Source organism: Schistocerca cancellata, chromosome 12 (assembly GCF_023864275.1).
Source record: "Schistocerca cancellata isolate TAMUIC-IGC-003103 chromosome 12, iqSchCanc2.1, whole genome shotgun sequence".
Taxonomy (NCBI): Eukaryota; Metazoa; Arthropoda; class Insecta; order Orthoptera; family Acrididae; genus Schistocerca; species Schistocerca cancellata.
Genome location: NC_064637.1, coordinates 162,404,173 through 162,431,299, shown reverse-complemented (window position 1 = coordinate 162,431,299; position 27,127 = coordinate 162,404,173). Strand labels below are relative to the sequence as shown.

The 27,127-nt window shown below is 40.8% G+C and overlaps 1 protein-coding gene across 1 annotated transcript in view; it reads right to left on the bottom strand.

Annotated features, from left to right (window-relative positions):
• Positions 1–27,127, bottom strand: part of LOC126109551 (histone-lysine N-methyltransferase 2C-like) — a 417,507-nt gene that overhangs the window by 164,363 nt on the left and 226,017 nt on the right. Inside the window, exons 43-47 of the mRNA XM_049914567.1 lie at positions 26,417–26,575; positions 23,859–24,110; positions 18,411–18,547; positions 10,189–10,486; positions 7,238–7,385 (exon numbers count right to left, since the gene is read on the bottom strand). Of these exons, the coding sequence (XP_049770524.1) occupies positions 7,238–7,385; positions 10,189–10,486; positions 18,411–18,547; positions 23,859–24,110; positions 26,417–26,575 (994 nt within the window). The remainder of the gene's footprint in view (positions 1–7,237; positions 7,386–10,188; positions 10,487–18,410; positions 18,548–23,858; positions 24,111–26,416; positions 26,576–27,127) is intronic.

The following is a 27,127-nucleotide window of genomic DNA, read 5'->3' as shown; positions in this document are numbered from 1 at the left end:
CATTCGGGAGGACGACGGTTCAATCCCGCATCCGGCCATCCCGATTTAGGTTTTTCCGCGATTTCCCTAAATCTCTCCAGGCAAATGCCAGGATGGTTCCTTTCAAAGGGCACGGCCGACTTCCTTCCCCGTCCTTCTCTAACCCGATGAGACCGATGACCCCGCTGTCTGGTCTCCTCCCCAAAACAACCAACCAACACACTCCGCCTTTTGCAAGACGTCGTTTCTTTAGGTTTTCTCTACCCTAAAATGTTTCAGCACTTTTAGTGCTATCTTCAGTGGAATGTTTTTAATTGTCCAGTCTGATAATGATTATGGTGCAGGAACATTTGAATTAATTATGCCTGGAATACTAATCTGAAAAACAAATATTTATATAATTTTAGACATACCTTACATGACAATAAGAAGTTATTTTATGCTGGTAGCTTTGTAACTACCACAAATTTTACATTCAGTCATCTGCAAACAACAAAACAGTTTCTATTCTTCCACTTTTCGCCATTTCCGATATAAAAATCGTGTTATTTAGCATGTTACAGACAATTTTTTATTCTGTAGCTGTGATACTCATCATTTCCAATGTGTTAAGACACTTATTATATTTATTAAAAGAGTTTTGAGGCTTGCATGTGCAATTTCATTTATTTTATAACAAAATCAGTAGATTGTCATCTAGCATGTTGTTACTGCGACTGTATGATGTTAATTGTTATGTTGAGCATTTATTTGAAAGATGACATGCAAATTTCCAAGTGTTATTAACATTCAGGACATTTAGTGTGTGTGTGTGTGTGTGTGTGTGTGTGTGTGTGTGTGAAAGAGAGAGAGAGAGAGAGAGAGAGAGAGAGAGAGAGGAGGAGGGGGTGTATTTGCACAGTTGGTCTATTGTGGCAAATAGTGTTTTAGTACAGAGTGATGCCTGTTAATTTAGTATGTATTTTCCTTATGCTATAGATTTTTCTGCATGATGCTTCTCCATTTTTGTTAATTTTGGATGCAGTTGTTAATTTTGGGTGCAGGCTATTGTTAGTTTTAAGAATTTTCAAACTTGTTTCCATGTTTGCTGAGTGAAGATTCTATGCCATTACATGGAGTACAAATGTTGAGAGGAGCTATTACTTTTTAATACTCTTAGGTGTTCTGCATATTTGGTTCAGAAGTTCCTACATGTTGTGTACACACATATATACTGACAGCAAATGAAGGGTTGATTGCAGATACCACACTGGCTATATTTATCAGTGTTAGTCATCTGTCTTCCAAGTTCGTTCTGTATTGTACTTGTTACTTCATTATGCTATGTTGAGACCCTGCCTTTTTAGCAAAATTCCTAACACACAAACGAATTTCTTCTTGTACGTCATCATTTGTTCCTTACTGTCTGCTAACTTATTCAGTTTGCTGCTGAGGAATAAACGTACAATATTTTGTGTTTCAGTTATGTAATGTGTCATTAACTACATACATAAATAAACTTCAAAAATGTAACGTAATTGGTAGATAGAAAATCTACACATCATGTAGCAGCAGGAGAAAATACATACAAAAGTTGGGGAAATGTGCAAGCTCTCTCAGAGCCAGTGGCTTCTCTTCTGGCAGAAGGGATAAAGGGAAAGGAATGAACGAAAAGGACTGGCGAGGTTTAAGAAATGGGAAGAGTTAAGGTAATGTCACTCCAAATCCTGGTTCAGGGGACACTTACCGAATGAGATGAGAAGGAAGACTGTTTGATGGGGATGGCATCAGATGAGATTTGAAAACCTGAGTGCTTAAAGGTGGAAGATATAGTAATAAGCGAGACAGACATCACTAACAAAACATCGTGCAAGAGTCAATAAGAGCAGAGAACTACGTGCATTACATGGGGTAGGCAGATGGAGGTAGGGGGTTGGAAAAAACATACAGGTCAGAAAATGAATGATATAGAAATTTAAATGGAAGAGACAAGAGGAATAGTTACTAAGAAAAAATTCTGAAGCTGAAGAAATTAGCATAAATTAAGGCCATGGCAAAAACCAAGGACACGTAATGCCACTCCCACCTGTGGAGTTGTGAGAAACTCGTGTCTGGGGGAAGAATCCAGATGGCATGTCTGGTGAAAAAGGCACTAAGGTCATGACTATCATGCTGTAGAATATGCTATGAAATAGGATATTGTGTGTTGCCAACATACACCTCTGTCTATGCCCATTCATCCTAACTCGGTTGTAGTCACAGGGTGTATACGTGGACAAGGAAAAAAAATTCCCGGATTTTTCCCGGATCTCCCGGTTAAAAATACACTTTCTCCCGGGCGAAAATACACTTTTTCCGTGTTAAGTGACAGTATACTTTTCCTCGGAGCAGTAAAATTTATCAATCATTTGAATGGTTATGGTTTTATACAGCGGCTTAGAATTTCCCGGCACTTTAGAAAACGAAACTTGGGAAGGAAACCACGTTTTGGGAAGTTCTTTAATGTGCAGCAACATATACGTTGCATATTTTTGTATAACGAGAGTATAAATTCGAATTGCACCAAAAACCGCATGTTACTTTTCGAAACATTGAAATAGACATTGCGATGCGCTTTTGTAAGCCAGTCATAGATCATTTCACTTCACGTGATCTCACTAGCCGATGACAGCGGATATTCATAGCGTAGGTAACGTGATGTAGTCAGCCAACAGCATCACAGTAGCGCAAACACACAAGCAGGAAAAGTTAATAGTTTAAATTAATAGACACTGTTTCGCAGGAAAAGCAAAGTTTTCATATTTAATATTTGTCGCGAAGATTAATAAGCTACAAGAGAAGCTTTCACGTATAATGTTGATCTTTTTTGCGCGTTTTACACTTTAAGGCATCACATAAATTTGCCAGTAAAATGTTTAATACCAACATAAATCTCTGATCATCTGGGCTCGAAATTCTTCTAAATGGCTTGTCATTAAAGAGTTGATTTTTAAATGAGAGTCAAACGCTCTGTGATTTAAGAAATTCATCGTAAATTCTCGCACATAATTCATTTGCGCAAAAGGAAATTTGCTTTGAAAACAACGCTTTTCAAACGACAATTCGCAATATTTTCCGAGATCTGTTACAAATAGATTTGTTCCAGCAGTTGCCAGAGAATGCCACATAAGAGGCATCCCCGCGCTTGCGCAGCTACGATGACGTAGGGAGCCCGTACGTTCATATGAGTAAAACATTTAAAGATCTTGCATTATGTCATAACAGAAACAAGACATCAGAGGATACTCCACGAAAGTCGGAATTTCTTGAATCATACTGAAATGAATAATTCGCTTTAAAGTGCACATTCGTATGTCCAGATACCCAGCGAAGTAGGCCTCGATCTAATATTAACCTTTTCAGTGTGGTTTTCAGGATGTAAATTTTCTTGGAGTACCAGTACTGTATTGTCTCATGTTTGTTTCTTTATTATGGCATAATGTCATACGTGGTAGAAGATGAAAACGTGCGCTTGAAATGCAGTGAACAGTTGAAACTAGCCAATAGTGTGGAATAAAACACTTCGTTTGAAACAAACTGGTTGCCTCAGCGCAAAAGATAAATAAAAGCAGAATTTCTTTAGCAAAGTGACAAAAATAACTTAATTGTTCTGCAAGGCGATTAATGCTTGATTTATTAGAAAGGTGGAAATAAAATCAGATCTAGAACTAACAACATACTGTAGCCTTCGATAATTATGTGGATGTATTTTAATTCACTTGATAGCCCCCAGCCACAGAAATCACCTTTCTTTCCATTTGACGTGAGAGCAGTAAACGAAGAGGAAACAGCAAAAATCACTAAATGTAAACACAGATCACATGGATCTACGATCGAGCATTTGAGATAGGACGCAAAAATTAAAAAAAAAAAAATTTTCAAAAATGTTCATTTTGTAGTGCACATCTTTCTGAAGAGTCTGATTCATAAAACATATAACTTCGAGGAAATGTAAGCCATGTTATTTGGTCTTAAGTGTGCCAAGGGCAGTGCCACGCCTCTTCACACAGCATTCTTCTACCACACGTCACTGTACTTCGCACTGTGGAACTCAAATGTGTATATTTTGTACTGGGTGCCATCAAACTATATTCAGGGCAGTGCAAATTAAAATGTCTGTGGTGTCTCTCCTGCTCCCAGTCGACCGGTTTTACATCATGCCGCCCCCCCCCCCCCCCCCCCTCAATTAATAGTGGATGGGATTATTTGTAACCGGAAGAACAAGAGCCCCTCCGAAAATTTGGACTCTTTATTGCCTATTAGCTAATAACTTGCTGTTCTGTGTGACATAAAATGAAATACAGGATACACAAAACCAGGTAAGACAAGAGGCAAGCAAGACAGTACACAGTTCTTCAATCCTTAAGTCCTAGCGTTCTTTTTTTTTCCCTCTCTAATCTTGCTACAGCTTTACATGGTGTGCTTTCCTTTCTGCGAAAGAATCTATTACCTCATCAAAGTTCGTCAAACGTTTTGCTACATGAAAAACCTAAATGCCGTTGTCTAATACTGCAAAAGCAGTTAATACTAATAGTACCCAAGACTGGTGTGGTTTACGTCTGATTACGTCTATGTTGTCACTGTCTGCTAGACAAAAGAAAACAGGCCTTTCTAATGTTTTGGTAATGATGGTCATTTTTATAATACGACAGAATATAATTCGCGAAGTAACAATATGAAATGCCTATTTGGCCTACTACAAGCAAAATGCTTTATGCTAGGAAATGGTTGCACATTTCATTCATACGCTCCAGTTTTTGAAGCACGAGATAGAAAAGTAGTAGTAGTACGAAATGTTTGTATAAATTTGGAATCGTCATATATTATTCCATAATTTGTGTGATGTCCCCGTTTCTTCTCCTTCCTCGTTCTAACAAACTATCTTATCACTAATTCTGTAACTATTCCTACCATTGTCAAAGCTCATTCTCCGGTTAACTCTACTAACCCTGCCAGAATCAACTGTTTAGTTACCCAGCGATTATTCTCCGGTTAGGCGTTATTACGTGTTCGTTCAACGCGTTTTCCGCGCTACTCCCAGAATAGAACTTAGGGGCTGCTAGCCGGGAAATGTACAACTTGCCCTTTCTACTGTAGCGACGTGGCCAAAAATTTTGTTTAAATTTCATTTTCTTGGATACACCCAGAAGATAATACGTAATCTTTCTTACCTGTTATTCCTGTTAGTCGTTTATTTCCACTCTGGTAGTCTGAATCTATGGACGTAGCTAGTAATTATAACAACGCTGATCATTCGCATACCCAATCAATCAATCACATAAACAAACGGCATTCACCCGTTCGGCTTTATTCCGCTCAGCTCGTATAGCGCCGTCACCTTTTGTCTGCAGGAAAGTTTATTTCTAGATGCGACGAGGATTCCCCTGGCATGGACATCATGTACTCTATGCACGCATTCAAAAAGCAACTTATGATTCATTCATAAATCAACTTAGAATGTGTTAAAAAGCAACAGGGATGCATTTCAAAATCATTTGAATAATCGATAGACTAGCGTGCTTTGTGAAACAAGGTTTTTTCCCCCCTCAAGTATACGAATTTGCCCCCCTCACCACCAAAATTGCCGCCTGGTTCAGATACCCTGGTTTGCTGCGGACACAACCAACAGCGACATTTCTGTACACAGAAGCGACTCAACTGCGCATGCGCATGATCCCGCTCGTAACTGCTTAAATGAATAGAATGTAAGCAGTTGTGACGTCACGCTCATAGGAGGCAATTTGTAGTCACGAAGGATTGCATAGTCTTCCTAAACCCTTTGACACATTTTGCTGATGGCAAACGCTTGTATGAGCACTGTTTTTATATATATGAAGCATTTCCTTTGCAATTTAGGTTTTATTCTCCCGTTCATATATTGTTGCTGCAGCATTATTCTGCAGTAGCGGGATACAGTAATATTCTTCGTTGGAGTATCGGGTCTTACCAGTCAAAATTACAAAAAACTAACTGAAAATTAAAACAACGAAAAATTCCCGGAATTCTAAAAAATTCCCGGGTTTTTCCCGGTTTTCTCCCGGATAAAAAAATTCCCGGGTATTTCCCGGATCTCCCGGGTCGTATACACCCTGAGTCATTACGGCATTTTCCATTTGGAGTACTCGTCATACAACGTAGGTGCCTAATTTTGTGCTATCACTCGTAGAAAACCTCGTTCGACATCTCGAATTGTTTACAAGATAGGACAATTGTTACGATTACGTGATTTGTGACGCACAAGGCTGTGGGTGGTCCGTTGTGCAGGACAGTGCTTCGGATATAAATCTGAGTATCTCGAGAAGATATAAGATATCATTCTGTTCTCAACTTTAAAAAAAAGTTTGATATTTGCTCTACATTTCATTTCTTGCAATGTACGAGAGAAAATTAACCGTATGTAAAATTTAAAGTTTATGTGATGCATTTTTACCTCTGCAAAATATTTCATACGAAGTTTTTCTTAATTTGATGCAGCACAGCAACTATGGCATAAAGAAGTGCAGTTCTTTATCAAGCGAAGATATCAGACTGTAAGACGTATAAATTTTTTTTTTCCACCTAATGGTTTTCTCAAACACAGACGATAAGTATTTCATAACAGCAACCACGTCTGCACAGACAGAATTGGGCACACTGGGCCTGACCTTCCGTCGGATACGAAACCTAATAACTTGAGAAAGAAAAAGAGAGATTGTTCAGCTCTCAATTTTAAATACACTTTTGGTATCTTATCTACATTTCATTCATTGAAATGGATGAGTGAAAATCGACAACAGAAAATGTGTTTTTATACCTGTAAACTCTTTAAAATTTCACGCAATGTTTAACTTAATTTGATGCAGTGCAGTAAGTACGAGGACGAACAAAAACAAATACCGTTCCTTACTGGGTGAAGATAACAGACTGTACAATGTGAAAAAAGTAAAATTTTTTAACCCAACAGTTTGTGAAAAATGTGTCAGCAAGTACTATCGGCCGGACCGCTGTCTCTCAGCCCGGGCACCACCATTCGGCCACCAGTACAGCCATAAGAAAGCGGCCTCAGCGCAGAATGCAAAGAGCTCATCCGTAGCAGCAAAAGGGTCAACATATCCCACATTAATTATCTTAACTCTGAATAAAAGTCTTGTCTTCTTGGAGTCAGATAAATAAATAGTATGTTGGCCATTTCAATATTGTCTGGATAACAGTGGAAATACATTCTGACCCCTAAAATGTACTGCTAAATGATGACACTCACCTCCCTGTTGCAGCAGAAGGAGCTGCTGCTGGCGTTGCAGCATCTGCTGTTGCTGTTGCTGCAGCAGCTGGTGGCGCTGTTGCAGGGAGAGCTGCTGCTGGCGCTGCTGCAGCGTGGCCAGCGCGTTCTGCTGCTCATGCTGCAGCTGCTGCGAACACACACGTTCCCACTGTGACTCGGAACGACATCTCTCCTGTACGGGCAGAAGAGTTAATTCCAAATTGTGAAGACGAGTGGCACATCTGGGTGCGGAGCGTGGAGGATTACGTTTGAGCTTCTCACCTATCGGCTACGGACGGTCCGAGATCTGAGAAATCCTCTACTCGTATTCGCTCTCGACACTCTCGGAGGCCGGAACGGATTTTAGAATACGAGAGGACAAGACTTACCGTAAGACACTGCCTCTACTCGTATTCGCTGTTGACGTTCCGGTATGGAGTGTTAGAATACGAGAGGACGAGATTTTCCGTACGACACTACAGTTTGGCTAGTGTCGGTGTGGCTCGAGACCGGCACGAGAACGCCTGTCGGGATGCGTTTTCATTTCGTTCGATTTCCTGCCGCCTCCCGTAACGGGAATCTGGATGACAACTTTCACTCGATCACTTTTCAGAGAACTTGGTACTGACAATTCTATTTTTTTAAAAAAATATGTGCAACGGCTTACGTAATTTCTGATCACTGTAATAGCAACAGCTAATGCAGAAAAGACAGACAAATCATTATCAAATGATGATGCAAGAATATAATAATTGAAAGAATAAATAGTTTTACAGACCAGTTTCCATAAAATCATAACCGAAAGACTGCATATCACAAAAAAAAATCTGCTAATCCAAAAAGATTATTCCCCCCACCCCTGAAACGTCAGAAAACCTCACTTCTGAAATGGACTTAGCTTTGCCCCATTTTCATAAGTCTGTTTCCCTCCTCAGAGGTGTAAAAGACACAGAAACACATTATTCGCACAGCCTCACTGAGCACCCGTCAAGAAATCGAGAACATTGGGAGCACAGCTGGTTGAACCTGTAGCAGTTCTTATTTTTTGGTCGAAAAGTCAATTTCTTTCAGTTTCCAATAACAGAGTTCCGGATCCTCGATGTTTTGATTCTGCCATCTGCTATTCATTGATGGCGAGGTCACTATAGACATTACGTGAGCTCAGGCAGCGTGTTGGCGGAGAAAAGAAACTGGCAGTGTGATTTTAAAAAAACCGTCACGGCATTTGCCGTAACGATTTGGGGAAACCCAGAAGAATCCGAGTCGTCACGGCCAGGCGGGGCTCGATTCCTTCCGAATGCCAGTCCGGCACTTTAATGACTCACCTCGGTCGTTACCTTCACACTTGCATGCATACAGGTGTAAGCTGGATGATATTTCCTTAAGCTTTTCAGGGTTTGACAACACAGTGCAAAACAAGTTTTTCACATTATTCACTGGTGGTGAGCACATTTTAAATGAAGTGCAAAACTATTAAAGACACCACACTGTGGTTCAGGACGGTAAAAAAAAATATATAAGTACTCTGAAAAGGAATTTGGTGAAAAAAAATTTTTTGAGCATTTAAAGAGCATTTTCCTACCACGTGTGTTTATGTGCCACACCCACTTTTCTGTCACCCACTGTCAACTCCAAGGCATATGGAGATGCCGTTATTAGCAAAATAGAATGTGTAGGCCATGTTAAAAAACATTTGGGAACAAGACTGAAAAAACTAACTGTTGATATGAGGGCAAAAAAATTAGAAGATGGAAAATTGTTGACCGGACAGGGTCAGTTAACTAAAACTGAAATAGAAAACTTGCAGGTATACTATGGGCAGGCAATTAGGAGAAATAAAGAAAATCTAGATGCAATGAAGAGATATGTTTGGGCCATATTCTTCCATTAAGTCCTCTACTGATGATAAACATGTCACGGATTGTGAACATCAGGAGAAAATTCGTGGTGCAAATACAATAGCACTCAGGCAATTGGAGAATCTTATTCTCACCAGCATCCTCTTCCTGCTGCTGTTATTATAGCAATTAAACCTATTTTCAGAGACTTGGCTCATCCTGACCTTCTAAGGAAATGTCTGCATGGGCAGACACAGAACCCAAATGAATGTTTCACAACAGCATAATTTGGAACCACCTTCCTAAAACTGTATTTGTAGGCACGCATACAATGAAACTAGGAGTTCGTGACACTGTTATTACATTCAATTGTGGTAATACTGTAAAGTGTTGGGTACTGAAAAAGCTGGGAATTAATCCTGGTGAAAATACGATCACAGGGCTGCAACAGTGCGATAAAATGAGGATAGCCGATGCAGACAGGTCTGCATCTAATATGGCCAAGAAGACGAGACAAATATCCAGGAAGGAGAAAAAGAAGCTGGAAGACCTGCGAGAAGCCAAAGACGGGCCATCAAATGCAGCAGGACAGTTTTAATTAACTGTAAGTAACAAATTTCAAAAGTTTTTTCTTTAAAGTCAATTTCCCGCAAAGTAAAATTTTCAGTACATATGCCCTATTATCACAAATAAATGAATGAAATTTTCAGAGACTCTGCCTAACATAAAAGGCCACCTCTGGTATTACATTCATTAATATTCCCCCATTAGGAAGTTCTCAAAAAAATATTTTCTGCAGAAAAAACTTTATATTTTTTGTTAATAAATTTAAAAAAGTATTTCTTAAAAACTATAAAATGGATAAAGTAGATTTTAGCACAGTTGACTCTATTAGCATCATGTAACATACAGTAAGAATATTAAGGTCCTGCATCAAATAGTCCCCTCCCCCCCCCCCCCCCCTGTCTAATACTTGCCTAAATTAACACAGGTTAGATAGACAGGGTGGGGTTCCCTTCAGTAACCCTAAATGTATCACTGGGGACAGAGCAGAGTCAGTTAAATCAATCATCATATTTGAGAGTGGCGTATCGAAGGACGGGGCGTTCTCACCTCCTGCTGCAGGATCTGCTGTTGCTGCTGCTGTATGTGGCGCTGCACGATCAGCTGCTGCTGCTGCTGCCGCTGCTGCTGGGACGGGCCCGCCGCAGGAGTCGCCGGCGACGAGCCCGCGCCCCCCGAGGGCCGCCCGCCCACAGGCGACGCCCGCTCACTGGCGCCCGACCCGTAGCCGGCCGGCAAGCTGCGCGGGCGGTGCAACTCTGCGGGGGAGGAGGCGGCGGCCGGCTGCGGCTGCGGCGTCCCCAGCCCGAGGGGGGAGCGTGCGAAGCGGGGGCCCGCGTGCTGGATCCTGGTGGGAGCACCAGCCCGAGTTTTTTACTGAGACGCAGTAAAACTGTAGCACATTTAAAATAACCGTGTATTTGGCCTCCTCACATTCTCCTTTCATAATGGGGTCTGTACACGGACAGAAAAAAGTAATTCCCGGACTTCACAATTAAAATTACACTTTTCCCTGGTTAAGTGACATCATACTTTTCCTCAGAACTGTAAAACTTATCAATCCTTCAAAAGGTTAAAGTTTTATACATCACGACGTAGAACTTTGCAGCACTTCAAAAAACTATACAAAGCAGAAAAAAAAGTAGGTTAGCGCAGATCTCTGATGTGCAGCAATGCGCACATTGCATATTTTTGTATTACGAAAGTATAAATTCGAATTCCAACAGACACGGTATGTCGGTTTCCGCAAAGTACCGAAATCGGGATTGCGATGTGCTTTTGTTAGCCAATCGTAGCTCGTGTCACGTGATCTTGCCAGCCGTACTCAGAGCGTAGGACACGTTATTTAGTCACACGGAAGTAAGAAGAAGAAGGGAGTTGCCATTACGTCACAAACTTGAAGCTGACGTCCACCATTTTATGTAGCCCAAATATTAGGTTCACCGCATTTATACAGGGTGTCTACGTGGACAAGGAAAAAAAATTCCCGGATTTTTCCCGGATTTCCCGGTTAAAAACACACTTTCTCCCGGATGACAGTATATTTTCCCCTATCACTCCCTTGAATGGTTATGGTTTTGTACACGGGCGTACAATTTCCCGGCACTTTAGAAAATGAAACTCAGAGAAAAAGACACGTTTTGGAAATATCTTTGATGTGCAGCAACATGTACACTGCGTATTTTCGTATTACGAAAACATACATTAGAAAATCCACCAAACACCGCATGTTACTTTCCGAACCATTGAAACCGAGATTTCGATGCGCTTTTGTAAGCCGTTCGTAACTCATGTCACGTGATCTCGTCAGCCGATGACAGAGGATATTCAGAGCATAGGACACGTGATGTAGTCAGCCAATAGCAACATCAGTGTTAAGTAGAGCGCCAAACAGGGAAAGTTAATAGTTTAAATTAATATACATAGTGTTGTTACAAGAAAAGCAAAGCTTTCACATAAAATATTGGTCTCAAGCTGCAAGAGAAGCTAAGCTTTCGCATATACTGTTGATCTTTTTTGCGCGTGTTACACTTTAAGAGATATCATACAAATGTGCCTGTAAAATTTTTAATAATGACATAAATGTCTGATCTTCAGGGTTCGAGGGTTCGAAATGCTTCTAAATGGCTCGTCATCAGGCATCTGATTTTTAAATGAGAGTCAAACGCTTTGTGATTTAATAAATTCACGGTCCATTCTTGTACGTAGTTCAACTTACGTAAAAGGATATTTACTTTGAAAGTAACGCTTTTCAAACCACCAATCGTAATATTTTCCCGCGACCTGTTATAAATAGGTTCGTTTCAGCAGTTGCCAGAGAGCTCAGGTAACAGGCGACACCGCGCTTGGGTAGGTATCATGACGTAGGAAGCCCGTATGTACGTACGTGTAAAAGATCATCAATGAAAGATGATACTGCAAGAGCATCGGAATTTCGTGAACCATATTAAAATGTGCACATTTAAAGTGCATACTTAAAGGCACACTCGTATGTCCAGATTCCCAATGAAGTACCGTAGACCCCGACCTGATATTAAGCTTTTAAGTGTGGTTTTCAGGATGTAAATTTTCTTGGAGCACCAGTACTGTATTATATCATGTTTGGTTCTTTACTATGGCATAATGCCATACATGCTAGAAAATGAAAACGTGCACTTGAAATGCAGCGAACAGTTGAAAATGTACTGTGGAATTAAACATTTCGTTTCAGATACATTGACTGCCTCTGCGGAAAAGATTAGCAAAAGTCAGATTTCTTTAGCAAACAGACAAAAGTAACTTCATTGTTCCGCAAGGCGATTAATGCTTGACTGTCAGAAAGGTGGAAATAAAATATGAAACTAATGACATATTTCAGCCTTTAGTAATTATGTGAATGTGTTTTAATTCACTTGATAGCTCCCGGCCATGGATATCCGTTTTGTTTTCATTTGACGAGAGAGTAAGCGAAGGGGAAAGAGCAAAATCACTGAACGTAAACACGGGTCACGTGGAGACTACCCACTACTGCTCAGATTGCTCTGCGCATCAGCCCCGGATCTACGACATTTGCGAACCAGATCAATACTAAAAAAAATCGAATTTTCAAAATATGTTCATCTCGTAGCGCACATCTTTCTGAAAAGTCTGAAACATAAAACGTATGTATTCGAGGAAATGTAAGACATATTATTTGGTCTTAAGTATGCCCAAGTGCACTTCCATGCCTCTTCATAAAGCATTTTTCTACTGCACGTCCAAACTATATTCATAAGAGTGGAAATTGAAATGTCCTGTGGTGCCTCTCCTGCTCCCAGTCGGCCGGTTTGGCAGCCTGCCTCTCTTTTTTTTTTAAAAAAAAAAAAAAAAAAAAAAAAAAAAAAAAAATCTCGCAATTAATAGCGGATGGGATTATTTGTAATCGAGAGAACAAGAACTCTTTGAAAATCTGAACTCTTCATTGCCCATTAGTTAATAACTTGCTGTTTTGTGTGTCATAAATTAAATACAGGATATATAAAACCAGTACTGACAAGAGATAAGCAAGAAATTACACATTTCTTCAAACCTTAGCTCCTAGCATTTTTTTCTCTCTAATCTTGCTACAGCTTTACATGGCGTGTTTTCCTTTCTGTGAAAGAATCTTTTACCTCATCAAAGTTTGTCAACGTTTTGCTACTTGGAAAATCGAAATGTAGTTATCTAATACTGAAAAAGCTGTTAATACAAATAATACCCAAGACTGGTGTGGTTTCTCGATCTGATTACGTCTATTTTGTCACTGTCTGCTAGATAAAACAAAATAGGCCTTTCTAATACGGCATCAATTTTATAACACACCAAACAAACGAGACTGCTTTGGCACAAATGGTCATTTTTATAACACGACAGAATATAATCCAATAAGTATCAATATCAAATGCCTATTAGGCCTACTACAAGCAAAAAGGAAATAGTTTCACGTTTCATTCATATGCACCAGCTTCTCTAGCATGACATCGAAAACTAGCATTACGAAATTTTTATATAAATTTGGAACCGTCTTATTCTTCCATAATTTGAGTGATGTCCTCGTTTCTTCTCCGTCCTCGTTCTAACAAACAATCCTGTCATCACCAATTCTGTAGCTATTGCTGCCACTGTCAAAATTTGCTCGCCGATTAACTTCACTAACCCTGCCAGAATCACTGGTTTAGTTCTCCCGCAATTATTTTCCGGTTATTCGTTGTTACGTGTTCGTACCACACGTTTTCCGCGTTACTTCCATAATAGAACTTAAGCGGCTGGTAGCCGGGGACTGTACTACCGGTCCTTACTAGTGTAGCGATCTGGCCAAACATTTTCTGTCAAAACTTCATTTTCTTGGACACACGGAGAAGATAATACATAATCTTTCTCACCTGTTACTCCTGTCAGTCGTTTATTTCCATTCTGATAGTATGAATCTATGGATTTCGCTAGTAATTATAACAACGCTGACCATTCCCACACCCAATCAGCCACATAATCAGACAGCGATTGCCATTCATCCATTCGGCTTTACACCACTCAGCTAATATAGCCCCGTCCCCTTCTGTCTGTGGAAAGTTTATTTCTAGATGCGACGAGGATTCTCCTGACAGAGACATCACGTACACTATGCATGCATTCAAAAGTCAGCTTATGATTCATTCAGAAATCAACTTAAAATGTGTTCAAATACCAACAGAGAAGCGTTTCAAAATCATATGACTAATTGATAGGCAAATGTGCGCTGGATGCTAGGTGCTTTGTGAAACAAGTGTTTTTCCCCCTCAGGAATATGAATTAGGCGCCCCCTTTTCCCGGAAGTATCTAGCTGCTTGCTGCGACTGCTTGCACAGCCAACAGCCACATTCCTGTTGACAGAATCGGGAGAATCTACTACTCAAACGTGACTCTACTGCGCATGCGCATGAGCCCGCGCGTTAACTGCTAAAACAAATCGAATGTAAACAGTTGCGACTACACGCTCATTGGAGGCAATTTGTTGTTATGAAGCACTGCATAGTATTCCTAAAGCCTTTGACACATTTTCAATCGGCAGACGCTTGCATGAGCACTTGTGTCGTCATTGTATATCGCGCATTTCCTTTGCAATTTAAGCTATTTTCGTTTTTTTCTCTCGTTTATGTTTTATTGTTGACGTATTATTCTGCAGTAGCGGGATACAGTAATATCCTTTGTTAGTGTGTCGGTTCTTACTAGTCGAAATTACAAAAATTTAACTGATAACTAAAACAATGAAAAATTCCCGGAATTCTAAAAATATCCCGGGTTTTTCCCGGTTTTCTCCCGGATGAAAAAAATCCCGGGTTTTTCCCGGCTCTCCCGGGTCGTAGACACCCTGACAGAATTTCAGGGAGAGCATAAGGGAACAATTGACAGGAATGGGGGAAAGAAATACAGTAGAAGATGAATGGGTAGCTTTGAGGGATGAAGTAGTGAAGGCGGCAGAGGATCAAGTAGGTAAAAAGACGAGGGCTAGTAGAAATCCTTGGGTAACAGAAGAAACATTGAATTTAATTGATGAAAGGAGAACATATAAAAATGCAGTAAATGTAGCAGGCAAAAAGGAATACAAAAGTCTCAAAAATGAGATCGACAGGAAGTGCAAAATGGCTAAGCAGGGATGGCTAGAGGACAAATGTAAGGATGTAGAGGCTTATCTCACTAGGGGCAAGATAGATACTGCCTACAGGAAAATTAAAGAGACCTTTGGAGAAAAGAGAACCACTTGTATGAATATCAAGAGCTCAGATGGAAACCCAGTTCTAAGCAAAGAATGGAAAGGAGAAAGGTGGAAGGAGTATATAGAGGGTCTATACAAGGGCGATGTACTTGAGGACAATATTATGGAAATGGAAGAGGATGTAGATGAAGATGAAATGGGAGATACGATACTGCCTGAAGAGTCTGACAGAGCACAGAAAGACTTGAGTCGAAACAAGGCCCCAGGAGTAGACAACATTCCATTAGAACTACTGATGGCCTTGGGAGAGCCAGTCCTGACAAAACTCTTACCATCTGGTGAGCAAGATGTATGAGACAGGCGAAATACCCTCATATTTCAAGAAGAATATAATAATTCCAATCCAAAAGAAAGCAGGAGTTGACAGATGTGAAAATTACCGAACTATCAGTTTAATAAGTCGCAGCTGCAAAATACTAATGCGAATTCTTGATCCAATATATTTCCATAACGAGCACCCCACTCCGAATTATCTGTTCTCGGTGTAATGTTCAGAGAAGGCATTTAGTATCACAGGATGTCTTATCTTTGCAGCAGCTTCCATTCGTTTGACAGTAGTCAGGGCGATTTCGGATTTCCAGCTGCTTACAAACATCGACCATCTCATCCCTTCTTTGAGAACAGAATTCACAGTGGAACTGCATTTTGGCTGGTGCAATATGTTACAAGGCAGTAACTGCCATTTTCCTAAAACATTATGGTATTAATTATAGTTTTTCGCAAACTCGAAAACAGAGTTAATTTACAAATAATGTGGATAATAAATATGACTACTGCTGCTCTTTAAGAGAAAACTAGATATAACACAACATGTTAGTTAGAAACTCTGCTACAGCTACTAAATCACAAACATCGATGTGCAACAAATTGCTCGTAAATGTGTAAATGACAATAGTAGCTTTCAAAACTTCTCTAAACGCACATTTATTTCCATCGATATACAGTGAAGTTCAAGGATGACGTATTCTCTGGCAAAGCTGTGAAGCACAAACGGTGATTTGCCACAAATGTACTTACCGAGCGGTGGCAGAAGAACACACATATAGAAATGTATTACAGTTCGCAAGCTTTCGGAGCCAGTGGCTTCCTCTTCTGGCAGACAGGCTCCCTCTTCTGGCAGAAGGATTGAAGAAGAAGGGAGAGGGGTGAATGGAAAGGATTGTCGAGGTTTAGGAGAAGGAGTTGAGTTCGGAAAAGTCACCAAGATCCCCAGGTAAGGGGATACTTACTGGATGGGATGAGAAGGGAAGACTGGACCAGTCTTTCCTTCTTTCTGCCCGCTAAGTATCCCCTGGATCAGTCTTTCCTTCTCATCCCGTCCAGTAAGTATCCCCTTACCTGGGGATCTTGGTAACTTTCCTTTTCCTTTTCCTTCACTCCTCTTCCTCCCCTTGCAACCATTCTGCCATAAAAAGGAGACACTTGTTCTGAAACCATGCAAACTGTAATACCTTTTTATATGTGAGTCCTCTTGCCGCAGCATAGTGAGTAAATCGAGACGTAAGATTCATATTACGTATAAATTAAAAAGAAACTGTTTAATTAACGGCTGACCTCCATTAATAGTGATTTGACGAAGGAGGAATACAATTATTATTATTATTATTATTATTATTATTATTATTATTTATTTATTTATTTTTTTGGCAACTAGACCATACATACCAACATTGCACGAAGATTGCAACAACTGTACCTGGGCATAATACAAAATTATAAAGCTCTCTACTGCAGACAAATCGTTACTCTTATGCTAGATGACGTTGAAAAGGGTGAGAAGATGAAAGTAACAGTTTGATAAGGCCTGAAAAGATGTCCATCCTACCACTCTTCACAACTGCTCCAGAAAGTGTGGGCTTGTAATGCAAAGAGAGAATGCGAAAAGGCCATCACAGTTGGCAAATTAATAAATTTGATCCAACCAGGCTCAGGGTGGGAAGTTCTACCCACCTATTGTGATTAATATTGGAGGATGATGACATGGTGTTCTAATGGTTGTTGATGTAGATGTGGATGATAAACTGTTTGGCCTGTCAGAATTTGGACAAGAAAGATAACAAAAAACAACCAAACAGTCCAGCCACGATGAGTGAGGCATCTGTTCATACCCTAGGTTCCTACACCTTCAGAATGGAAATGAGTAATGATTTCATCTCAGCTCTCATCACCCTCGAAAATTCACTGGTCAGTGCTAGATGGAAGTCACTCTCTCAAAAGAAAAATCACAGGCTATTTTTCAAAATTGTGTCTAATATTTTCATTAACATGCATTTCATATACTGTGTGTGTGTGTGTGTGTGTGTGTGTGTGTGTGTGTGTGTGTGTATTAACTTACACAATGATGGAAACATAACTGAAACATTGGTAGCCAAGCCCATATTTATTCTGATGTACCTAGAGAATTTAAGAACGAGCTACAAGTGTACCTGAAAAGAAGCAATATACAGATAATGAATAGTTACAATATTTGTGGTTTTACCGTACTTCAATAATTTAACTATGCGAGTGGCAATCCAGAGGCAGGCTGCTAAAATTGTTACCAAAAAGTTCAATCAACATGCAAATGTCATGGAGACCCTCTGTGAACTGATAAGGGAATCCCTTGAGGAAAGGAAATGTTCTTTTTGCAAAATATTATTGAGAAAATTTAGAGAACAGGCACACGAAGTTGACTGCAGAACGATTCTACTGCCGCCAACGTACATTCTGCATAAGGACCACAAAGACAAGATAAGTGACACTAGGGCTCGTATGGACGCATATAGACAAGTGTTTTTCCGTCACTCTATTTGCGAGTGGAACAAGAAAGGAAATGGCTAGCAGTGGAACAGTGTACCTTCCGTAAGGCACCATCCAGTGGCACGTGGATTATGTGGGGGACATCATTTGTTGAAGGGAGGTAGGCGTCAGGAAAAACATCACTTTACAAAAGTGGTACGTTACAATGCACGAAAAGACAATATCTGGATTCCAGGATGAACAGTTATTTGCAATAATAAACTCTGCAGAAATCTCCTACTACCTCATCTGGTCAGAGGGAAACGGGCCAGGCGTCGTCCGGTGCTGTGGCGAAGACATCCTCTGCTGGGGTGACGGCGAAGTCAGGCGTCCCGGTGACGGCATCTGCGCTCCCGGGCTGAAAGCGCTCTCCTCGCCGTGCTGCAACATCGGTGATATGGCCGATTAAAAGTGGTATACTCTGCAAATCTTGTCACGTATCAATCTGCAGTACCAGGATGTTTACGTGGACAAGGGAAAAAAAATCTCGGATTTTTCCCGGATTTCCCGGTTAAAAGTACATTTTTCCCGGGTGAAAATACACTTTCTCTGTGTTAAGTGACAGAATACTCTTCATTGGAACTGTAAAACCCGTCAATTCTTTGAATGTTTATGTTTTTATATACCGACGTTGAAAGACCTTTGATGTGCAGCAACATGTACGCTGCATATTTCCGTATAACGAAGGTATAAATTTGAATTCCACCAAACACCTCATGTCACTTTCCGAAGCATTGAAATCGAGATTGCGAGGCGCTTTTGTAAGCCAGTCATAGCTCACTGTCACGTGATCTCGCCAGCTGATGACAGCACGGACACATGATGTAGTAAGCCAACAGCAAGATTAGATTAGATTAGATTAGATTAATACTTGTTCCATAGATCATGAATATGACACTTCATAATAATGTGGAACGTGTCAGGTTAATAAAAGATGTCTGTACAAGATATTACATTACACCAAATATTGCATGACACTAATGTTTAAGTTGTTGTTGTTGTTTTCTTTTCCCCCCTTAATTTATATCTAAAAATTCAGCCAATGAGTAGGAGGAGGTGTCATCTAGAAATTCTTTTAATTTATTTTTAAATGTTAGTTGGCTATCTGTCCGGCTTTTGATGCTGTTTGGTAGGTGACCAAAGACTTTTGTGGCAGCATAATTTACCCCTTTCTGTGCCAAAGTCAGATTTAACCCTGCATAGTGAAGATCATCCTTTCTCCTGGTGTTATAGCTATGCACACTGCTATTACTTTCGAACTGGGTTGGATTATTAACAACAAATGTCATAAGTGAATATATATACTGTGAGGTTACTGTGAGGATCCCTAGATCCTTAAATAGATGTCTGCAGGATGACCGTAGGTGGGCGCCAGCAATGATTCTGATTACACGTTTTTGAGCAATGAATAGTTTTCTACTCAACGATGAATTACCCCAGAATATGATGTCATACGAAAACAGTGAATGAAAGTAGGCATAGTAAGCTAATTTCCTGAGATTCTTATCACCAAAATTTGCAATAACCCTAATAGCATACGTAGCTGAACTCCGACGTTTCAGCAGACCATCAATGTGTTGCTTCCAGTTTAACCTCTAATCAATGGACACACCTAAAAATTTTGAAAATTCTCCTTTAGCTACAGACTTCTATTCAAAGTCTATATTTATTACTAGAGTTGTGCCATTTACTGTACGGAATTGTATATACTGTGTTTTATCAAAATTTAAAGAGAGTCCGTTTACTGAGAACTGCTTAATAATTTTGCGAAAAACATCATTTACAATTACATCACTTAGTTCTTGGTTTTTGAATGTTATTACTATACTTGTATCATCAGCAAAAAGAACTAACTTTGCATCTTCATCAATGTGGAATGGTAAGTCATTAATGTATATCAAGAACAGTAAAGGACCTAAGACTGAACCCTGTGGGACCCCGTACTTGATAGCCCCCCAGTTTGAGGAATCAGCTGTTGTTTTAACCTTACATTAACCACTTATTTTAACTTTCTGCATTCTTCCTTTTAAGTATGAATTAAACCATTTGTGCACTGCCCCACTCAAACCATAATGATTTAGCTTATCTAAAAGAATACCATGATTTACACAATCAAAGGCCTTTGAGAGATCACAAAAAATACCAATGGGTGATGTCCGGTTATTCAGGGCATTTAATATTTGATCAGTGATCACTCTTCAGTAGCGCATACACACAAATAAGAAAAGTTAATGGTTGAAATAATATACATAGCATTCACATATAATATTGGTCTCTAAGATTAATAAGCTGGAAGAGAAGCTAAGCTTGCACATATAATGTTTATCTTTTTTGCACGTGTTTCACTTTAAGATACATCACATAAATGTGCCAGTAAAATTTTTAATAATGACGTAAATGTTTGATCTTCTGGGCTCGAAATTCTTCTAAATGGTCGTCCTCAAAGAGCTGATTTTTAAATGAGTGTCAAACGTTTTGTGATTTAAGTAATTCATCGTACATTTCCGCATGTAGTTCATCTTGCGTAAAAGGAAATTTGGCATCAGAGGATACTTCAAGAGCATCGGAATTTCATGAAACATGCTAAAATTCATAATTCGGCTTAAAATCCACACTCATATGTCCAGATTCGTATGTAAATTTTCTTGGAGTACCAGTACTGTATTATCTCATGTTTCGCTCTTTATTATGGCATAATGCCATATGTGCACTTGAAATGCAGCGAACAGTTGAAACTAGCCAACAGTGTGAAATTAAACTCTTCATTTCAAATAAAACAGAAAAGATTAATGAAAGCCAAATCTCTTTAGCAAACAGACAAAAATAACTTCACTGTTCTGCAAGGCGATTAATGCTTGACTGTCAGGAAGGTGGAAATAAAATCTAAAACTAATAACATATTTTAGCCTTCCGTAACTATTTGAACATATTTTAATTAATTTGATAACTCCCGGCTGCAAAAATCCATTCGTTATCACTTAACGCGAGAGCAATAAACTAAGAGGAAACAACAAAATTACTGAACGTAAACACATGGCACGTGGAGACGATCCATCTCCCCACTACAACTCAGACTGTTCTGGGCATCAGCACCAGATTTACTATATTTCCGAACCAGGGCAATATTAAGTAGTGGCGCCCAGCCATACTTCTGTAACCAGAAGCGAAAGAAGGTACTACTCATACGCGACTCAACTGCCCTTGTGCAAGAGCCCACCTGCCACTGCTCAAACGAATCTAATTTAAACAATTGTCACGTCATGGTCATCGGAGGCAATTTGTTGTTAGGAAGCATTGCACAGTCTTCCTAAAGCCTTTGGCCAGCCGAGCGGTTCTAGGCGCTACAGTCTGGAACTGCGCGACCGCTACAGTCAGAGGTTCGAATCCTGCCTCGGGCATGGATGTGTGTGATGTCCTTAGGTTAGTTAGGTTTAAGTAGTTCTAAGTACTAGGGGACTGATGACCTCAGCAGTGAAGTCCCATAGTGCTCAGAGTGCAGCCTAAAGCCTTTGACACACTTTGCTGTTGGCAGGCGCTTGTATGAGCACTGTGTTTTGTTGTTCTATACGGCGCATTTCCTTTGCAACTAAGTTTTATTTTCGTTCTTTTTTTTTTTCTCTCGTTCATATTTCGTTGCTGCAGTACTATTCCGCAACAGCGGGATACAGTAATATCCTTCGTTAGAGTATTGGTTCTTCCCCGTCAAAATCACAAAAATTTAGCTGAAAACTGAAAAAATGAAAAATTCCTGGAATTCTAAAAAATTCCCAGGTTTTTTCCGGTTTTCTCCCAGATGAAAAAATTCCCGGGTTTTTCCTGGATCTCCCGGGTCATATACACCCTGAGTACATGCTGCCATATCGCGGTACCCAGAGTCTGTTCAATAAAATAAATGTATCTCTTGCTTCGTACTGCCTGTTACTCCCTGCAGAGCCACCTCTGTAGGGTACACAAAGAGCACAACTCCTGTAATTAATTCCACCTTTCTTTGGCCACAGTACCTTCTAACTAAGCTTTCCCTGTCGACCAAGGACCAGCTCAAGCTATCCAATATCGATCTGAACATGTCACATTCGAGAAAAATTTTTGTCTCTCAGCAGTTTGTAGTACGGAAACGGAAACAATCCAACTGTACAATATCAGTTGGAGGCACTTTAACCTAATGAATATAGACTGAAAAGTCTACGGATTCACTGCATGTGGTACAGATGGTCTAGTGAATTAATTATAACCACGTTTTCGAAAAGCTGTCTCGAGCAGCTAGTTCGACAACCCAAATTAGACAGAAATATCTTAGATCTTGTAACTACAAACAGGCCTGGCCTATCTGACAGTGTCAGTACAGAACAGGGGTCAGTAATTTTGATATCGTAGTGACAATTGTTACTAAAGTTAGTAAGTCCGTCAAGAGGGCTAGGAGAGTATTTACGCTGGAAAGAACAGGTTGGTTGGTTGTTTGTTTGGGGGAAGAGACCAAACAGCGAGGTTATCGGTCTCATAGGATTAGGGAAGGATGGGGAAGGAAGTTGGCCGTGCCCTTTCAAAGGAACCATCCCGGCATTTGCCTAGAGCGATTTAGGGAAATCACGGAAAACCTAAATCAGGATGGTCGGACGTGGGATTGAACCGTCATCCTTCCGAATGCGAGTCCAGTGTGCTAACCACTGTGCCACCTCGCTCGGTAAAGAACAGGTGAGCAGGTGTTTGCACCCAGTTTAGACAAAGAATGATCATCATCTAGTTCCAATACGATGGACGTAGAGGAATTACGGGCAAAGTTTAACATACTGTAAATTGTGCTCCGGGAAAGTATGTGCTGAGTGAGTGGCTGAAGTATGGGAACCACTCACCACATTATAGTAATAAAATTCGGAAAATACTGAGCAAGCAGACAGTTACATTCTCGGTTCAACAAAGAACACAGAATTGTCAACAAGCAAAAGTTATTATAAATGTGAGCATCTCTAAAAAGATCGATGTGCAAACCATGTAACAACTTCCACCATCATACCTTAGTGGAAGATCTTGCTGAGAACTTGAGAAAATTCTGGCCTTACTTAAAATCATTAAGTGGGTATTTTTGTGATACCGCCATCTTCGTGCACATTTTCCCCTGCGGCAAAAACTTTTTGGTGTGTGTGTGTGTGTGTGTGTGTTTTACACAATGTGGTTATATACAAAAGTGTTGCACATACTCTACAGTATTTTGTGAGTATGAGCCAACAACATTCCACCAAAATGAAGAGCTATTTTGGATGACACCACCATCCAGAGAACCTTTCAACATGATGGGGAAGAAAGAGGCAAAAACTTGAGTAAATACTCATCTCAATGTGAACAGTCATTCGAAGAAGAACCTGTCAGTCTGAAACAGATTGTGGCAATATTTGTGTAAACAAACAGCATTGCTGTCTTCTTCTCTGAAAGAATCAACCTATATTTTGTACAAAGCCACAGGCTCAAAATGGCAGTTTTTGACAAAATAGCAATAACATCTGTATGTAAACATTTTAGCTGGTCTACTGGAGAGGTTTTTGAATTGAAGTTTATGTCAATAAGTGCAAGAACTTGAAACTTTTTACTTTGTCTATTACTTTTTTTAAGTTAAACTGCACGTAGGACGTCAAGTAATTCGGTAGAGCAAAACTCGCCGAGGTGTGTTTTTGGAAAATTAAAGATATTCGATCCGTACCTGCGACTGAGGTGTGCCCGTGCGGGGAGAAGGCGACTGGCCGCGGTTGGCGGCAGAGCTCGGGCTCGGTGCCATCAGCTGCTGCTGCTGCAGTGCAGCGGGCCCCCCGGGGCTGGGGAGCGGCGACGCCCCCCCTCCGGCAGGCGAAGGCACCGTCGGCGAGCGTGCCACGTACGTCGGAGACGGGGGCTCCGCGCCTCCGCCGGCCGGTAGCTGCGAACGCTGCTTCTGCTGCTGCTTGTTGCGGTACTCCTGGAACGGGCGCAATTTGTCATCAGTGCGAAAACGAGTACTCGGGAGATGCGAAATAGACGGAAGTTTCGCACGGTAGAACTACGTGAGAATGTTTCTGGGAAACAAGCACGTGACTCCCTCTATCACCTGAGTGGCTGAGCTGTAATGTACCACTTCAGTAAAGTGAAATGTTGCGCAATGTTTATAGTGCTGACAAATAACAACACTCGAACGTGCAATAATTTTTATCGGCGGTCCCTTTAGTAAGTCTCGACAATTACGTCGTGTACCGATTTTGCGTTATCTGTGCGAGCGACCGAGCAGTGACAGATGCGGCATTTCCGGGACGGGCGGTGATACCGGCAGTGCTTTGCAGCACCTACCGGTTTGGCGATTACTCCGTGCAGCTGCACCCGAGCCTCGGAGACGAGCTCTGCTCTGCGGAACGGCACACACCACGGTAGTGGACTACACTGTAAAAAGGAATGAAGATAGCCAGTCTGCTCTGAAATCCGATAGGGACGTAGGTTTGAACTGTCTATCAATGTGTAACACTTCGTGCAGTTATAAAATTAGAATGGCAGGGGATTTTCTGAGACAGTACGAGAGAAGAATATACGTACAACTTCGAAGTGTTACTTCTGTTATTTAGTAGTTTACTGGGCACAGGAAAGAACGATTCCATTTCCAGGACAGGCCAAAATACACAAGTGACGAAGTTCACAAAGGGAAGCACAAAGATACTGAGAGGGTAGATATACTCCGTACAAACGAGTCACTAATTTCAGATCCGAACACGCCAGCATCGATATTAGTACAGGAAGTTCCCCTCCGACCGTGCGTCGAATGAAGCAGGGAACATCCCACAATGTATCGTTTTATTATTTCTTGTAAAATATAGTTAAAGAGTTTTTTTCACATTACGATTTAATGAAATAACAACAAAATGTTTATTTCTTATGTTTAACATTGAAGATTCGTGCAACAGAGTGACGAGGCTGCGTATACTTCACTGGGGGTGGACCGCAGTAGCACCAGTTACAGTGGCACCTCGAGCCGACGGTTAGCGGTCACGAGATACTGCCATTTTGTTCTAATGCCCTGGAACACTTATAATTGTAACTGCAAAAAGGAAAAAAAATGAAAAACTTTTATAAATCTAACCTTTCAAATGTCCAGTTTTCGTGTTGTAACCAGTAACAAATGTTGTCTGATAACTTACTGAAGACTACTTAATGGTGAGTACGAAAGCAACACTTTTCTTAATTGTGATGTGTTTATGCTATGAAGGGCGGAAATAAATATTTTATTGGTGGAAAGTGGAAAATAAACTACACTGGATGAAAGGACTATTTGAAAAATAACAATCCTGTCTTACTGGGAGCTCTGAAGAATGCTGAATGAAATGAAATATTTTGTACAATTACGAAAAGCGAAGCCCTCGGAGATCAATATATTGCTGTACCAGTAATATGGGAAGATCAAAAATACATGTGAACAGCCAGTCTTCAAAAATATTAAAAATTTGGCAAACAGAAAGCCCAAACAGCTATTCAAGTTATGAGTGTATAAAAATTTCAGAAACAGCTCAACAAATGTGTACTAAAAGGTAGTTCATCTCTGCTCAAAAGTGTAACAGCGGAAAATAAACAACATTCTGAGGCTGTTATCTTACAGTCATCCAAATTGTAAAAACTATCCCGATGCTAAACATAAATATTCCCAACAAGAACTTGCTCAGGAAGTGAAACGGTACTTATATAAAATTATGTAATTTAAAAAATATATAGAACAAATAGGATGTTCACGGTGTGCCAGCCAACAGTTACACAAAATGAGGCAAATCACATATCTGTGAAATGAGGCAACAATATATTTTTAAATGTTTTGCCTGTACGATGGAAGTAAGAATGACAAAAAGGTAAAGAAGTGAACAGACAGAATGTGCACGAACCAGTAGGAAGGTAGCTCGGGGAGACGAACAGGGGGTGAGCCGAGTGTGTGAACAAGTAGGACGACAGGAGTAAATCAATGCGGCTCTGTATTTGTGAATACCTGCATTACTGTTGACAATCAACTTCATCACACTAAAGGCTGTGGCTAATATGTCCAATACAAGTTTTCCAAGACGCCAAACAAAACAGTATTCTTATCACCACAAAACAATTTCAATGAAGTCGGACCACTGTCAAGCATTTGGTTCGTTACAGTAATTGTGAATGTGGGGCACACCAGTACCCGCTAAACTTCAAAATGGTCGCAGACCCGTTTGGGAGTCGCACGCCCCTCTCACGAACATTACGTACGACACGGGCTCCCCTTACCTGCACGAGCATGCTGTGCTGGCGGCTCTGCCGGCGTGCCGCCTCCAGGTGCTTCTGCAGAGCCGCCGTCTCCGCCGTCACCTGCGCCAGCTGTCCGGCTTCCGCCTCCCCCAGCTCCGACCCCGCCTTGCGCAGTGAGCGCTGCTTGCTGTTCAGGGACTGCAAGAGGGAGCAGACGCCGTCTCACCTCGCAAGCTCTGCACCTCCCGCCCGCACGGGTGCGTGCCAGAGCTCTGACTTTCCACTACGCGGGTTGCACACGTGGTGACCTACAGCTCCTATGCGGGTTTCAAATTGGGGCGGGGGGAGGGGGGAATTGTGTCAATATTTGCTGGAATATAATCTTATACAGATACATACCGGGTGGCTCCTGGGAGTTGTTAAGCACATTATCTTTCGTGTTCGTAATGCTCATAACAAGTTCCACGTGATGTCAAGAATCGAAGAAAAACATCAGGTCGTCGCAACTGGGAACAGCGTGTGTAGAGAGAATGTGCACTCGCACCTGTGTAAGACACCCATAAATCTCTCAGAGATGGGGGGCGACATGTAAAAATAGCCCAAAATAAGCTGTAGATAGACGTTATTCCTCTCCTTATCTAATGTGAGTCTAGAATAAACAAGTACTCGGGCATCGCTGGATGGTCAGTTACTCGGAACAAAATGAAGTGCACACGAAGTTACTTTGTACTTTCTGTTAACCCAAACTGC